General features: G+C 50.9%; 1 protein-coding gene across 1 annotated transcript in view; it reads right to left on the bottom strand.

The window, feature by feature from the left end:
- The window catches only part of DTNB (dystrobrevin beta), a 138,338-nt gene that overhangs the window by 52,597 nt on the left and 68,342 nt on the right, over window positions 1-17,399 (bottom strand). The window contains exons 11-14 of the mRNA XM_074153671.1: window positions 13,385-13,472; window positions 8,460-8,545; window positions 6,151-6,264; window positions 5,260-5,356 (exon numbers count right to left, since the gene is read on the bottom strand). Of these exons, the coding sequence (XP_074009772.1) occupies window positions 5,260-5,356; window positions 6,151-6,264; window positions 8,460-8,545; window positions 13,385-13,472 (385 nt within the window). The remainder of the gene's footprint in view (window positions 1-5,259; window positions 5,357-6,150; window positions 6,265-8,459; window positions 8,546-13,384; window positions 13,473-17,399) is intronic.

The raw sequence follows: 17,399 nt of genomic DNA, 5'->3' as shown, positions 1-17,399 counted from the left end.
GCAGATGGAGGCTCAGCATCAGCAGTGCTGCCCTCCCCACACTCCCAGACCTTCCCAGTCATTCCTCCCACCGGCACTGGGACTCACAGGACCAGATGGTGAGAAAAGTCAGGGGAAAGATCTTAAACGATCTCCACTCTACAAAAAGAAGTTGTTAGTTTGAAAAATGAGGCTTTAGCATTAATTGCAGATGTGAAAAAACCCTCTCAGGAGGTGTGGAGCTTTGCTAGAAGGACCGAGCAGTTATTAGATAAACCATCACATCGGCCAGCGAGGAAATTACCGTTGAGGAAATGGAAACAGTGAAATGGGATATGTCTGCTGAGTATCCGTGTAGCTGGAAGCAAAAGCCCTGCAAGAAGGCACCAGTCATCACTGAGGACTACTTATTAGAGAGAGCTAATGGCCCGAGGTGTGTCTCAGAAGACTTCGGGGAAAAAGGGAAAGCTGAGCCAAGGGCCTGGATGGGAAAAGAAGATAAAAACTACTGGAAAAGAGTCACTGATGACAATACTGACAGGTGGTGGCCTCCGATCAGCCCAGGCTGCATCTCACATGCAAGGGGTTTCATCTGGTTAACGACAGACTGGCTGGAGTAGCCAGGAGGACAGAAGGAGAGTGGCCAGTGGAAGCCCTACGGTGGCCATTGCAGCAGCTCTGCAGGCTCAGACTACACTACTAAACAAACTTGTGCAAGGGCCTGTTCTCTGGCATGATCTGCACATGTCCATGCTGTTAAAATCCCTTCTCACCCTGATCAGGGTGCCCAGGAATGGGTCTGGGCACCTGACAGCCTCTGGGTGGTGGCTGGAGATGGTCTGGGCCAGCGCCAGTAGCTCTGATCCAAGGGCACGTTGGTGACCACACCAACAGCAGAGCTCATAGGTGAGCCCATGTCCAAGGAATGGTGTCTGGCACTAACAAGGTCACCGTGACAGGTACAGTCGGGGTCTCGAATGGGACCACCCAGTAGAAGACACCAATGACAGCACTTGGTGAAGGGCTGAACGGCCAAAAGGGGTCCTACAGGAGAGATGGGGAGAGACTCTTTATCAGGGAGGGGAGCCCTAGGAGGAAGGGGAAGGGTTTGACACTGAAAGAGGGGAGATTGAGATGAGATGTGGGGAAGAAGTTCTTTGCTGTGAGGGTGGTGAGAGCCTGGCCCAGGTTGCCCCGAGAAGCTGTGGTTGCCCCATCCCTGGAGGCGTTCAAGGCCAGGTTGGAGGGGGCTTGGAGCAACTTGGTCTGGTGGGAGGTGTCCCTGCCCAGGGCAGGGGGTGGGACGAGATGGACTTTAAGGTCCATTCCAGCCCAAACCATTCTATGGTTCTATGATTCTCCTTGGGGGCAGACCCCCAACAAATTCCTGTAAGGGAACCTCCTAACAGGAGCGTCAACACATGTTGCCATAAGATCTGGAAGGAGGCTCAATGCAAAAATGAACCTTAACTCTAAATTCCAATGGTGGGGTTAGGTCACCATGTGGGCTAATAAACATCAGAGCAGGATGCTAATCATGGGGGTTGGATCACCTCCCAGTTGAGAGCCCTTCTCTGCTCTGAGGCCAACTGTCACAGCACGGGAAAATGGGATGAACCTCCCGAGAACAGCCATGTCCTTCCAGACGCAGGCTTCCCTCTCTCTCCTCTTTTTACCCAGGGAGCGGAGGCACCAAACTTTCAGATAACTGAAGTGAGGTAAAGCTGAATCCAGCTCTAAATGGTGAAGTGAAGGCAGCATTAAAAATGTAAAAAATACCGCATAAGAAAATGGAAAAAACCATAAAAGCTTAACAGCTGATGTAAATTATAAATGAAAATTTTTGAAGTGCACCAAATGACGAGAGGAGCTAAAACGTTGTGGGAAAAATTGGTGTCTGGCAGGGCTAAAAACCACCAAAAAGGAGACTCTGAAATGAAGACAAACATCAGAAACAAAACAAAGCCTTGGGGTGACGTACGCTGCCTCTTGAAGGTCACGGTGAAATTCTTACTGTGGGAAGAGGAATTAGTATTTCTGTTCTGTGTTTGACTAATAGTACTTTCCCCTGGTAGTTTCTGCCAGCAAACAGTGAAGGACTTTCCACTAATAACGAGAAAAGGTGTTAAAAAGTATCTACTAGAAATAATATTTTTAGAGCAGCGGGCCTGGGCAGCCCGCAGCTGGGATTCTGAAAATAATTCCACGAGGAGTTATCTGCTCCGGTGATGGCAATTTTTAATAGATCTTGGAATATCCAGGACTGGAAGGCGCTGTGTTGCGCTAATATTCAAAAAGGGAAGTAAAACAACTTAAACGAGCATAAACATCCTACCCTGCCATTAATTTATGCAAAGGAAGAGAAATGCTGATACGAGACTCAACTAATAAGTGATACACGGAGCATTATGACTTCATGGAAAAGAGGTCTCGCCAAATAAATCTGATTTTGCCATTTGTATGTATTACACGTTTGGCTTCTAAAGGAACTGCACAGATGTAATGTATTTTCATATTTGCAGCTCCTTTAGAGGCCAAACTTGTAACACGTTGTCGTTAACCAGTTAGCGCTGTACAAAACAAATAACGCCCTTGACACGGGGTAAGATCTGGGTAACTGAGAGCTTTCAGAGAGCACTCACTGGTGCAGAAAGGCAGAAACAGGAAAATAGCAATGAAGAGTAACGAAACCCCTCCCGTAACTCTCTGCAGAGCGCTGATTCACACAAGAATTCAACGTAGTTTGGTTTTTTTCCCAACTAAAGAAATTATATTAAAAATCCGGAGAAGGCAGAGAAATCAAGTGCAACGATGACTGCAGCACAGTGCTGTGGGAAGCGCGGAACAGCCCTACCTGTTTCACTGATTTAAAAGAGAAGATTCAGAGGCGCCTTCGCTGAGATGAGTAAGTATCTGCGTAGGAAAAAACCAGGGGTGCTAAAGTATTCCTTAATTTAATGGAGGGAGAACCGCATGTACCGGAGCCAATGGGTGTAAACTGAAGCTAAATACATTAAAACTGAAAATGAGGCATAAATTTTTAACTGTGGAAGCAAATTGGCATTGGCAGTGCATTCTCCATTTTCGATTTCCTCAGCCCCAGAACAGATGTCTCTCTGGAAGAAGCTTTAATCAAGAAGAAGCTGCCAGGCTCCATGGAAAGCAGGGAAGGGGAAAGGCAAGGAACCATGTTATGCCACAAACCATAGAAAGAACTGCAGTCCTGGCCTCGGGGGCAGGTCAGGTTGGAGGGGACCTCGGGTGGCCCCGTGTCCACCCTCCTGCTCAGCCCAGGGCCAGTCTCAGCCCAGGTTGCTCAGAGCCTCCAAGGATGGAGAAGGAACAGCCTCCCTGGGCCCCCGCTCCTCTGCTGGAGCATCCTCAGGGGGAAGAACTTTCTCCTTGTATCCAAGCCTATGTGCCCATGTAGTTTTTAAACAATTTTGGGAACCAAGGGAGTTAATGAAAAGATACTAGAGTCATATGGCAGAGGATTGGAACTAGATGATCTTTAAGGTCCCTTCCAACCCAAACCATTCTGTGATTCTATGATTCTATAAATGAAAAGTCTAGTAAGAGCCAGCTCCTAAATGAACCGTCTGTATAACACAGTCCAGAAGACGTCATTACGGTTTCTGTCAAGCTCATAATTGAACCGTGTGACTCAACCTGGAGAGTGGGTCCTAAAAACATCAGCTCATCACATGTGAGTCAGCTATAGCTCCCTTCCCTGTTCCAAAATCCTCTCTCCTCCCTCCCGTGTCTACCCAGTTGCAGCATCTGCCATTCGTGTTCACGTTCTCTTCCCTCTGCAGCACCCTCCACAATCTCCTCATTGGGGTGTTACTGACACTAATGTCTTCTGCTGCTCCACAGAATGGTCCACGTGTCCAGCCGGCCAGGTGGGAGGGACCAAACATCATTTGGGCAGTTGGGAGAGAAGAGGGCGATGGCCAAGGAGGCAGTTGGGTGGGCCAAGCTCCACGGGTCACTCTGGTGCAGGAGCAGGGCATCTGAGAAGGGTAGTCCACCCGGCCTTTGAGGCATCCCAGGTGGAAAAGCAGAAAGCCAAGCCAGCTGACAGAACAGCCCTTCAACCAAACGAGATGATGGCGTTTACGTCACGTAATTGGGAGAATTCATTTGTGAAGGTTTACGAGAGCTTTGGAATGAACAGGTTCTCCAGGAAACTCCCATCAGAGCTTGTCTCCGGCTTAGAGCAGATGTCCAAACTCATTCTGGTCCTCAAACATGTGCAAGAAAAATGCTCAGGCCATGGTCACCCGAACCACAAACTGTTTCTGATGCAACGACTTTTTATACTTTCCTAAATCTGTAATTCACTTTTGGATGCCCATTTTCAGCAATATCGCACTTCAGCTTACAAAGATTTAGGGTCTGAAGAAATCAAGGTGAATTTAGCAAGCGACTGGCTTCAAATTTTTAGAACACAGACATTAACAGGAAAAAAAAATAGAGTGTGCAGAACCACTGACTTAAAAAAACCAACTTCCCAAACATTAATACTAAGGATGTGCTCGTCTGCACAGGGAAACTGAACCAAGCAGCCCCTCTGTGTGCATTTGACCACGGCCTCTTGCATCCACACTCCTCTTCCAGAAGAGTCTTACTCTTCAAGTTAGACCAATATTTTGCCGTTCACTTTCTAGAGAGGCTTTTGTCCAATTTAGAGAACGGAAAGAATAAAGGCACAACAGTATTTCAGACACAGTCATCCACCATGAGCTCAACTCTAGCAGGACTCTACAAAAAATAATAACGGACCCTCATCAGAAATCCAACCATCTGGTACGGACCAGAGCCAACGCCATCACACTCTAAAGCACAAAACCTCCCCGGATGCCGCAGGGACAGTGTCGTGTCCCTTGGGGACACGCAGCACCACGGCCCTGGGCAGTCCTGGTCCGTATCGCAGTGACGACAGTTCCCACTTTATTCTCCAGTTCAAGTAGGAAAAACTGAATTACTACCCGGAGCAGCCTGCAGCTCATCGCCAAATCTAGTGCTTCTTTCAAGCCTGCCAAATCTTATGGCTTTTGATATTTCAACCAAAGCAGCAGCAGAGGAACCTGAAAGCCCGTCACCCACCCGCAGCGACGCGCAGAGCCAGCACAGGAATGGCTTTTTGCAAATTCCTTCTGTTCCTCCTGAAGAATTTACAACGGTAGGGCACAAAGCGGGGCTCTGGGGGCAGCGGGAGGGAATTCCCGACTCGGGGAAGAGGAGGATGCGCCGCGTTTCCCACGGGAGATGCCTCACCTTGAGCAGCTTCATCAGCCCTTCCAGCTGCACCATCAGCTCCCTCCGGCTCTCCTGCAGCGCAGACATCCTCTGCTCCAGCTCATCCTTCCTCTGCCTGCTCCAGTGACACGGAAGAAAGAGTCAGAAAATAACACTTTGGGGTACTTCAAAACCACTTCAGGAAATTCACCCAGATATAACCGTGCCTTTGGTGTCCATCACTCCCCCCTGGCTTCCAATGTAAAAAAAAATAGAGCAAAGCACAGTACAATGACCAGGAAAGCTAAATATAACAGTCAGGCTTTTCACTAAAAATCCAGGAATCTGCACTCAGTAGTAGGAAGCCCTTTTAGAGAGCGCTGCATTTTGAGCAAAAAAGGCTGCTTTTTTCTTCCTTTTAAGAACTCTCTTCGTGTCAGACCCAGGCGTCCCGCAGAGCTCTCAGACAAGCAGGAATGAGCTACAGGAGGGGAAAAAAAAGAGGAGAAAAGGCCGCAGGTGTTTGGAAGGAGCAGCCATCACCTCTCTGGACGGAGCCTTGGCACAGCCATTTCTGTCCCCAACGCGACGGACCATCTTTGACATATTCCCTGTGCCACAACCCAGGTCACGGGAACGGGAGATAACTGACCTTCCTTTTCCCTGGTGTCAGAAAACCACTGTATTTCTACAGATGCCTACTTAAAAGACATGACTGTTTGGTTTTATCTTGTATTTAAAAAAAAAAATAAAGAAGCGAGCAATATAAAAAGAAATTCAAAGATGAACGCCAGTGTGTCAGAAGTCCAGTATCTTGTATGATTTAAGAAATGCTGGGCCCCGCTTCAAGAGAAAAACAAAGAGGCAAAAAACAAAGGGGGTGATGGCCCTGGGCACCGAATTTGCCCGAGTTTTGGGGGTGTCTTTTACCGTAGCAGCCGGAGCTCAGCCAGTAACGTGGGGTTCTGCTGGGCTTTCTCGGGGGTGGGCTGGGAGGCTTGTTCGTGTTCCAGCCTGAGACGCTGGATTTCTTGCAGTATCTCTCTGTAGAAACAACAGAGGGAGGATTAAAGAGGAAAAAGCTCAGCCCCGGTTTAAACGCCCTTCTAGCCCTTTGAGCGCTCTTTTTTGGCCTAAATGCAGCAATTCCGTTTGACTGGGACCGGCACAGACCCAAACCTGCGACAGGGAAGGCAGCGCAGTCCTGGGAATTGCTGTAACGCACACAGAAAATGTATTACTTGATAATAAAAAGTATGAAATCACTCATGTGCCATACGCTGGCGATGCTTCTCCAAAACCTGCCGTGTGGGATGGGCTGGGGGACTGCTCCAAGAAGGAAAAAGCCCCATTTCCAGCGGGATGGGTATGGCACGTGCTGCGGGAAGGGCTCGGACGTGGCACCACCGGCACCCCCAGCCGTGCCAGCAGCCGTTACCGTCCCACTGCCCCGGCCAGGGCTCCTGGCAGGACCAGGGGGAAGAGCAGCTCGTAGTCCTCGAGGTCTCACCAAGGGAAGGGCATCAGCCAGCTTTGGGTAGCCGGAGGTGAGGGAAGGCAGCACCCACAGCCAAGGACTCGCTTATTAAAATGGAAATGAAATCCTCCCGAGAGCGAAGATTATAATCTCTAATTTCTATCTCTAACCCTCTCCTGCTCTTCTCCAAAACTGCTGAGCTGCTCCCCTTGCAGGGTTCCGTACCAGCACTGACTGAGATCTCCCTTATCTGTGATCTCCAGGAATGATTTCAAGCACCTCGGCAGCGAAGTGAAGGGTGCCAGGACGGAGCTGCTCTCCAGGAACCGGTTCTCCTCCAAACCCACCCAAAGCAGGGTTCGTGCCCGCTCTGCTGAGGGCACCTTGGCTGGGGCCGTACAGGCAGCGAGCTCAGACATGCTGCGGAGCGTGGCTACCAGGAGAGCACATCACCGGGCTACCGGGGAGGCTCTGTGGGCAACCCACAGCCCACCGGTGCCGTACGGCTGCTCAACGGCTGGGTCCAGAGAAAACACAAACTCGAGATGTGGGCGCTGAGAAGCGGTAAGTGCAAATGCAACACCGTGATAAAAACAGCTCGATCTCTTAACAGCCCCTCCGTGGCAAGAAAAATCATTGAATCACAGAGTGGTTTGGGTGGGAAGGGACCTCAAAGCCCCCCCAGTGCCACCCCCTGCCCTGGGCAGGGACACCTCCCACCACACCAGGTTGCTCCAAGCCCCCTCCAACCTGGCCTTGAACCCCTCCAGGGATGGGGCAGCCACAGCTTCTCTGGGCAACCTGGGCCAGGCTCTCACCACCCTCACAGCAAAGAAGTTCTTCCCCACATCTCATCTCCATCTCCCCTCTTTCAGTTTCAAACCCTTCCCCCTCCTCCTAGGGCTCCCCTCCCTCATCCAGAGTCCCTCCCCAGCTTTCCTGGAGCCCCTTGAGGGACTGGAAGGGGCTCCAAGGTCTCCGCGGAGCCTTCTCTTCTCCAGGCTGAACCCCCCCAACTCTCTCAGCCTGTCCTCCCAGCAGAGGGGCTCCAGCCCTCCCAGCATCTCCGTGGCCTCCTCTGGCCCCGCTCCAACAGCTCCATGTCTCTCCTGTGCTGAGGCCCCAGAGCTGGAGGCAGCACTGGGGGGGGTCTCCCCAGAGCGGAGCAGAGGGGCAGAATCCCCCCCCTCTCCCTGCTGGCCACGCTGCTGGGGATGCAGCCCAGGGTGCGGGGGGCTTGCTGGGCTGCCAGTGCATGTTGCCGGCCCATGGCCAGAAGAAGGAAACCATCTCCCCTACAGCCCATCTCCTATTTCTTCCAGCCCTCCCAGCTTCTTCAGACTTTTTTGTTTTCCAGCAAAAACAACCCTCATCCTTCTCAAGCTGAATTTACACCCCCCTCACCCCCAGTTCCCTAACCCGCTCGCTCCACTGCTTCCCAGCTGATTTATTTTCCTGCTGCGAGAAGTTTGCTGGGGCTGCAGAGAGCGAGGCAGCTCCCAGGGCTCAGCGCCAGCAGAGACCATGTTAAGAAGATCAGCGAAGAAGATCAACCCGCTCCCTGGGGAAGGAGGGCACCGCAGCTGCACCCACACCCAGCTAATTGGGTAAGGAGCCAGCTACATCTCTCTACAAAAGATGTAGGAAAACAAGCTGGTTAATAGAATACAAAAGGTTAAAAACAACAGAGCGCAAAGACTAAAGGTTCTTCTCCCCTCAAATGTTGTTCCGAAAACAAGAGTGATCAAAGCTGGCTTTTTACCTGTTTTTGTTTTCCAGCTCCGCTATCAGCTGCCTTTGTTGTTTATTGGCGTCAAAGCTGAACCCCAGGTCTGTTGGTGGGCGAGGCTGGTGGGTGAGGAACAGAGAGAAATTAGGCAAAATATTCATTACCCGTTACCGCAGATGACAGGGTTTGGATCCGGCCCCGTATTTCCCGGGTGCCGGGGTGCGATACCTACAGTCCGGGCTGAAAAACCCTGAAAACGGGTGTGCCGAGACAGGGGCACATCGAGACCTGGTTTTACAGCTGGATCTCAGGGTGGTCCTCACCGACCCTCTGCAGAATTTTATTGGGCTTTTTTTTCTTTTTTAAAGACCTTCAGAAAAAAAACCCCGTACCCATCTGTTCCTAAAGCACCGACAGCCTTCCCTGGGAAGAGACGCAGTTATACCTTTATCACAAAGTCTTCTAGTGAAGCCCCGACCTCCCCCTGCACCAGCTGGTGAAGAAAAGTTAGAATAACTTCGAGTTTATGAAGAGGATTATTCACAGATATTAAATTTAAGCACGGTCACCGCCTCGGGGAAATCTAATTCTTCTCAACCCCTCAAATGCATCAACTGAAGGGAGGTTGCTGAATAAATGCGTTTTCCCGGTGAGTCCTGACCCTTGTGATCCCTGTGTCGGGCACACTTTTCACCAGCAGCCATCACCCTGCGTGAGGGTGGAGCTGGACAAGAAGAAGGACTTTTCGACGCACTGACTTGTAACACAAGTCACCAAACGGCAGGAAGACCAAAGCTTAAGTTTTTTGAGCTGAGGACTAACATTTAAAAAGTTAAAATATTTAAAAAAAGTGTAAAAGCTAAGTGAACTCTCCAACACGGCTGGAGGGAGGATCACCATGGTCTTCTGCTTTCCAGGTGCTCAGCAGTTAATGCTGAAGCCTCCACAGTTCTGAGAAGATCATCCAAACCACGAAGCCCGTCCTCTCTCAGTAAGAAAATTCGTAAGATGATGATCATGAAATCTACTTAAAATCCTAAATATCACATAGGATCAGTAAAACCTTCTAGCATTGCAAGTTCATTTTCCTGCGGATGGACCATTAAACTTGAGACAGCCCCATGCTAGAGCTTCAAGTCAGACTGGTATTTGTAACAGGGAGCACTCACCTACGGTAGACTTTCTTTCTCAGTGACAGGAGAGGATTTAATGACAGTTTAATCAAGCCCCAAAAACGCCAATTTTGCAAGCAGTTGCACTCCTCCATCACCCTGATTTGGGAGAAACTGTCAAAGAAGAGTAAAGCTTTTGTGTCTCATGGGCATCAGATTCCAGGTTACTTGGTGGAAGAACCTTGTGGTGTCACAGAGAGTCTGGACCAGTGCTTCACCTGCCCATCACTGTGGTATCACAGTCGTCTTTGTGATCCACAGACAAAGAAGAAGAGGAAACAAGTAACGCAAATGGTTCCTATAACTGGTATATCCAGGACAAGAAGAAATGATCCAAGAACCCAGCTGCAGATACATCCTGCAACGATGTACAACAGGAAATCTGGTTTACTTGCTCTTTCTTTATTTAAAAAAATAGTTATTAAATAATGCCTAATGCCTAAAAGAAAAGTTACATGAAGGGAACATTACAAATATTATTTAGGTTGTAGGTACAGTAGCTTTAATTAGATGAGATGATGATAGGTTTTAGCAGTGCTTAACATTAAGGGAAGAAGAGCAACCACACACTGTTTTCAAAAAAGAGCAACGTGGGCAAGAACCTAATTATTGTAACTCATCCACATAACTCAACCTAATTATCCACTCATCCATAATTGAGTTTTATCTCGTGTTTATGAGGTGCTCGTGCTTTTCCTGGCAGCAAGGCTGCACCGGTCAGCAGAGTCCTGCCAAGAGCCCACTGTCCCTGAGGACCTCTGCTGCCCGCTGTGGTGGGTCGCTCTTCATCGGGAATCATCGGGAAGCAGCAGGAACATCTGGGGCTCACAGGCTACATACCGACCCGTGCTTGGACAAACCAACCTGCCCGGGTCTGTCGGCAGGAATCTGGGGGGACCTGGGGGTGTGCCAACAGCAGAAAACGGGGAAAAAAGGTGAGGTAGAGCAGGTGGGAGAGGAGATGATGGAGGAATTGGCTTGGAGAAAGGGAGGTGTGTGGGACACTGGTAACAGAGGCCCTAGGGTTGCTGTATATATATGGCTGTATATACATACATTCACCTAAAATACACGTAATCACCCCTTCTCTTAAAAGCACGCAGTCCCTTACACGCAGAATTACCTCTACTCAAGTAACGGGGCAGCGCTGATGGGGATCCGCTAGGTACGTGGCAGGGAGTTTGTGAGGGACAGTAGGAAAGGGCTCTGGGGACACAGGAGATCACTTTCAGGCTCCACTTTTATCCAAAAGATGGTGCTTGATAGGAAATACCAAATTTTCTTCTTTTACCTCAGACCGATAATCTGAACAGATCAGCAGAAGGAGACAAACAGATGAAGCTGCGATGTTGAAAGTTGTGATTTACACCAAGTTTGGCTGGCTTTCCCTTAATTTCTTCCCGTTATTCATCTAGTCACCTTCTCCCTCGTTTGCTCTCTCGTTAACTGGGCTGGGGGGCCAGCCAACAGCTATTCTAGTGCCCAGCACTCCCCTGTGCCCAAGCCACGGGGCCAAGCACAGCCCTGAGTGACGCAAACTGAATAAAAGGCGTTTTGTCTCCTGGAAGCAAAGGAGAGCAGCCACGACAGAGCTCGTTCGAGCGGCCACAGACCACGCCGGGGTCTCGCAATGTGTAATTGCACCCATCGCCCCGCTCCACGCAGCGACTGGCATGGATGGAGAGGACAAACCATCCATTCTCCTTTCTTCTCCTCCCTCCCCACTTATTTTTCTTCCTCAAGAAGAAACTTCATCAAGAAGAGGCCAGGGAGCTCTACAGAGAGACTTGGATAGGCTGGATCGATGGGCCGACGTTAATGGTATGAGGTTCAACAAGGCCAAGTGCCAGGTCCTGCACATGGGCCACACCAACCCCATGCATTGCTCCAGGCTTAGGGAAGTGTGGCTGGAAAGCTGCCTGGCGGAAAAGGACTTGGGGGTTCTAATGGACAAGCGGCTGAACGTGAGCCGGCAGTGTGCCCAGGTGGCCACGAAAGCCAACGGCATCCTGGCTTGTATTAGAAACAGCGTGAGCAGCAGAAGTAGGGAGGCGATTGTGCCCCTGTACTCGGCACTGGTGAGGCCACACCTGGAGTATTGTGTCCAGTTTTGGGCACCTCAATCCAAGAGAGAGATCGAGGTGCTGGAGCGAGTGCAGAGGAGGGCAACGAAGCTGGTGAAGGGCCTGGAGAATAAATCATACGAAGAACGATTGAGGGAGCTGGGACTGTTTAGTTTGAGGAAGAGGAGGCTGAGGGGTGACCTCATCACTCTCTACAACTACTTGAAAGGACACTGTAGAGAGGTTGGTGCTGGTCTCTTCTCACAAGCAAATAGCGATAGAACAAGAGGGAATGGCTTCAAGCTGCAACAGGGTGGGTTTAGACCAGACATTAGGAAGAAATTCTTCACAGAAAGAGTGGTCAGACACTGGAAGAGGCTGCCCAGGGAGGTGGTTGAGTCACCATCCCTGAATATGTTTAAGAGTCGCTTAGATGTGGTGTTGGGGGATATGGTGTAGGGGAGAACTCTGTAGAGTAGGGTAGATGGTTGGACTCAATGATCCCAAGGGTCTTTTCCAACCTGGATGATTCTATGATTCTATGAAACCGTCTTGGATTTCAAGAATTAACTCTGAGAACTGCTTCAAGTTATTCAGTCCCAGTCAGACTCCCAGCACAGGCATTTCCCCCAAGAATGTCAATGGAATGTCTTTGCCTTGATATGGCAAGTGGCAGTCACTGCAGGCACAAGCCTGCAGAAGGCAGCCCTAGCGCTTTATCTAGTTTGAGAAAAAGCAGAAACTGATGGGCTGAGTCAGACCCTTTGCCACAGCACCCAACGTACGACTTCCAGCAGCGACCACTGCCAACTACTTCAAAGACACTTAGGAGGAGGTGAGAGCCCACCTTGCTGGAAAGGACTCGGTGGGATTTATACGACAAATACGAAATGAAAGGGTGACACTGACATTAAGATGCTTCTCCAGCCACAGTGACATGTCACGGAAGAGAATTACAGCGTCATGGAATGGGTCAGTGGTGGGTTTGTCAGTGGTGGGTTGATGGTTGGACTCAATGGAAAGGTCCTTTCCAACCCAGACAATTCTATGATTCCATGATTCTGTGACTCCCTGATTCTAAGCCGAGCTGCTCCTGGGCAGCATCCTCGGTGGAAAGGCTGGGAAAGGGCAGGTGAGATTCCTGGGAAGCACTGAGGAGCATCGCTCCGGCAAACGCTGCCCTGCAGAGACGGGCACCTCCCCACCCAGCTGGAACGCAATTATTCTATGGAACTGCAGCACATCCTTAATTGCCATGATCTCCTGTAGCTTTTCTGTTAAAGCAGTGCTTATTTTTACCAATTTAGCATTGGTTGGATGTTTCCTTTAGTCCCTTTTATTATAAGAGACTGGAAATGTAACGGATACCTTCCTTTCTCTCTCAGGCTCCTTCCCTCTGGAATAAACATATTCCGTAACGTTTGGTCCATGATTTGTTTTCCTTGGGTATCTACATATTTATCTCTTCTCTAGACTAAGCAGGACTAATCTGCTTATTCTCTCCTCTCCTCTGACCTCATTTCTCATAATTTGTGTTGTCGTTTCCCCGGCTCTTCCCCTGCCGCCGGAGAAGGCAGCCTTTCTGCTGGAAACGAGGAGGAGGAGGGTCCTGCTCTCTCGCATCAGCCCAATAAGCAACAACAACAAAAATGGCAATTTCAGGCAGCTGTTGGCGTTACGCTGCTAATTAGGCTGTGGGTAAAGGGGGTGAACGTGGACTTACGGCGTTTCCAGCTTCGGCGGCCAGCCGGGCGGCGTACCTGGCAATCAGCCGGTGCTCCTCGTCCAGGCGGCCGGGGCTGTCCAGGACGCTGTGGGGAGAAGCCAGAAGAGCCCGTCAGAACCCGCCACCCCCAGGCATCCCTCACGCCCGGAGAGAAAAGGGTGTATTACTGCAAAGAGACGGCTGGGGGAAATAGAAGAGGCGCAGTGGAAATAATCTAGAGCATCCCCCTTTTCATCCCGCTCCCAGAGGGGACGCTGCTCTCACGGCTCTGCTCAGCGGCGCTTCCCCCGGGAGTCACAAACTCTGGTCTTAAATGATTAATCTGTTTTCCACAATTCCTATACACATATCATTGGGAAAAAAAAAAAATATGTTTCGAGGAGCTTTTCTGCAAACGTTTTTGGCTCACTCAAGGTAAATTCAAGAGGGGTGAAAATGTTGAATATGTGTTGAGTATGTTGAAAAGCCTTCTCCTCCGGAGATGGAGGGTGACCAGTGTCAAAGTCAGGATGGTTTCCAGGAGGAAGAGCTGGGGAAGCCATGCTGACCCAAGAGGAACGGGCTCTGTCACTGAATGATGTGGGTGACAATGCAAAGAGCTCTTTGTAAGGCAGCTGCCACCCCCCAGCCCCAGGGGACACGGTGACATGAGCCCCGGCCCCATGGGCAGAGGGTGCCACAGCTCCGGCCACCCCCATGGCCCCACACAGGCTGTGGCCATCTCGGAAACACTGCGGAAAGAGGTACTGCAAAAAATTTCCAATAATTATCAGCAACAGGGACAGCACCGCGAAGTGACAGCAGCAAGAGACATTGAATATTGAAACAGGAAAAGCAGAGGCAGCAGAAGTGAGAGATGCCCTGGATTGGGAAGGGAAAGGCAGCCCTGGGTCCTCCTCCCACGGGACACCAGCATCGTCCCTCCGCGCCTGCTCAGCGTTAACGGGGTTCATCCAGCCTGGCACCCAGTGAGCGCCCCGCGCGCTGAATCGCCTTCCAGCCTTCACAAATAATTGCCTTTTTAAGTCTAAGCACACGGGGGGACAAACGAAAACTTTCAAGTTGCGTTGACCGAAACCAGCCAACGCTAAGGTCTGTGGTCAGCTCGGTTTCGGTGGCGGAGTGGCCTGGCCACAGAGAGTCAGTGGTGGCAACCAAATGAATGAGCAACTCGTTAAGTCAACATCCAACCGAAGTACTCAATAGTCGCTTCTTGTCCTAGGGCCGCACGGCGGTGTCTCACCACGGCCTCCCTTTGAAAGGGAAGCCACCGAGATAGAGATAAAACCCAAAGCGTTATTGACCCAGACCCACCAGGGCTCAGGTGGGAACCAGCAGCGTGTCTCCGACGCTGGCCGCGATGGGTCTCGTGGGCTTCACAAGCACCACGTTGGCAGCCACAGATAAGGCAGAGCCAGGTGGGTACGTGCTTGTGGGGACATCCAGGGTCGGGATCGCACCCCAGAGCACAGCACAGAGACACAACCAACTGCCCGGCAAAGGCTGCTCTCAGTCCACGTTGCTGCTGCACAAGGTGATTTACAGCTCTTTGAGCTTAATTTCACAGATTCATGCTTACCTTCTTCAAAGAACCAAGTTCTGTATTGCACACATTACGCTTATTTAAAAATGTAGATTTAATTTCTTTTTTGTAACGCCGAATTTACCAACTCGATCTCTTTGGAGACTCTGAAAGTCTGGCAGACGATGTGTCTGAGACGGCTGAGAGACACCGGGCTGAATTTAACAGCCGTACGACTACAGTTCACACGGATGGGGCGACCATGAGTATGAACCGCGCTCTCGTGGCTCCGCGCTTGGGCTGCTGGATAATAACCTGAAGATGTTCAGCTCCACGGGGCAAAGGAAGGAGCGGGCGAAAGGTGAGATACAACAGTGGGAAAGCAGATTTAAGAGCAGAAAAAACAGAGTATTTACACCAGGGTGGAAGAACTTCTCACCCGCCCCTTCATGCTAACTCATTTCCTTATTGTTATTTTTGAAGGAGAATAATCTTTCCCTTCCACTTTTCGAATCTGATACTGTTTTTGTTCAGTTTCCTCTGCAATTTTGTCTGTTCAAGTATTTTCCTGCTTTCAAGGAAGACAGACCGTTCCATCCCTCCTATCCTTCCCATAATCTGCTCTCTCCTAAAGCCTCCCCCAGCTCCCAGAACTATTATCTTCTCTCATCTGCGTGAATTAGGAAATAGCTATTGACAATTTCTCACTTTCTTGAAGAAAACCTGTAATTTAAAAAAAAAAAATAAAAAAATCCTTTTGTGTTTGTTTTTAGAAGTATTTTACATAGGGAGAGGAAGTGGAGTTCAAGCACATCTCCTGGCCCTCCTGCGGATTCTTTTAACACAAACCAGTTTGAACAGACAAATCACTACTGCAGCCCACAGCTCTGCGGGGCCAAGGGAGAGGGCACCAGACACAGCCTGCGGGACCCCACGCAGCTCTTCACGTGGCTTCATGAAGGAAAACTCACTTCTTTGTAGTTTTAATTTCTGTGGAGACATCGCACAGATCCCTACCCTGAAACACCTCTCAATGGGAGTCCCGTGGAGCTCCCCGTCCTTCCCCGTGACCCTTCCCCTGCCCCAGGGAGTCCCACCGGTGCCCAGCACGGCAGCCACCACACAAACTGGAGGACAAGAGCTGGAGAAGAACAGGAAAGGCAGCAAAGGGGAGGAATCAGCCTGGCTTCAGCACAGAGTTCAGGAGAGAGCAGGGAACGGGAGTGAGAGGTCAGAGATTTCCACAGCAGCAGGATTTTGGAAAGGTAATAGAGATTTCTTAAAAACACCACGTCAGGGTGTTGGGTCTATTCTGACCATGTTTAAGTGACCGATGTCATCTACCTGGACTTGTGTGAGTCATTCGACACTGTCCCACACAACATCCTGGCCTCTACATTGGAGAGACATGGAGTTGATGGATGGACCGCTCGGCTCCATGTCTAGATGGGGACCAGCGAGGAGTGGTGTTCCTCAGGGGTGGGTACTGGGACCAGTGCTGTTCAACGTCTTTGCGGGTGACACAGACAGTAGGATCGAGGGCACCCCCAGTGAGTTTGCTGATGACACCAAGCTGTGGAGTGGTGACATGCCTGAGGGACAGGATGCCATCCAGAGGGACCTGGACAGGCTGGAGAAGTGGGTCTGTGTGACCCTCATGAGGGTCCTGCCCCTGGGTGGGGGCAACCCCCAGTCCCAGCCCAGGCTGGGGACGGAGGGATGGAGAACAGCCCTGCCCAGAAGGGCTTGGGGGGGCTGGGGGGAAAAGCTGGGGGGGCCCTAGGCTGCATCCCCAGCAGCGTGGCCAGCAGGGAGAGGGGGGGGATTCTGCCCCTCTGCTCCGCTCTGGGGAGACCCCCCCCAGTGCTGCCTCCAGCTCTGGGGCCTCAGCACAGGAGAGACATGGACCTGTTGAGCGGGGCCAGAGGAGGCCACGGAGATGCTGGGGGGGCTGGAGCCCCTCTGCTGGGAGGACAGGCTGAGAGAGTTGGGGGGTTCAGCCTGGAGAAGAGAAGGCTCCGGGGAGACCTTGGAGCCCCTTCCAGTCCCTCAAGGGGCTCCAGGAAAGCTGGGGAGGGACTCCGGATGAGGGAGGGGAGCCCTAGGAGGAGGGGGAAGGGTTTGACACTGAAAGAGGGGAGATGGAGATGAGATGTGGGGAAGAAGTTCTTTGCTGTGAGGGTGGTGAGAGCCTGGCCCAGGTTGCCCAGAGAAGCTGTGGCTGCCCCATCCCTGGAGGGGTTCAAGGCCAGGTTGGAGGGGGCTTGGAGCAACCTGGTCTGGTGGGAGGTGTCCCTGCCCAGGGCAGGGGGTGGCACTGGGGGGGCTTTGAGGTCCCTTCCCACCCAAGCCATCCTGTGATTCTATGAATAGGACAGAACACAATAGAGTATTTCAGTTGGAAAGGACCTACAACAAGATCTAAAGATGTGACAATGGAGCAGACATTTCCTCAGCCTCTCGTGCTGACTTGGAAGATGTTCCCATGCA

This window comes from Numenius arquata, chromosome 9 (genome assembly GCF_964106895.1).
Source record: "Numenius arquata chromosome 9, bNumArq3.hap1.1, whole genome shotgun sequence".
Lineage (NCBI taxonomy): Eukaryota > Metazoa > Chordata > Aves > Charadriiformes > Scolopacidae > Numenius > Numenius arquata.
The sequence above is the reverse complement of the archived record's forward strand: the minus strand, read 5'-3'. Positions and strand labels throughout refer to the sequence as shown.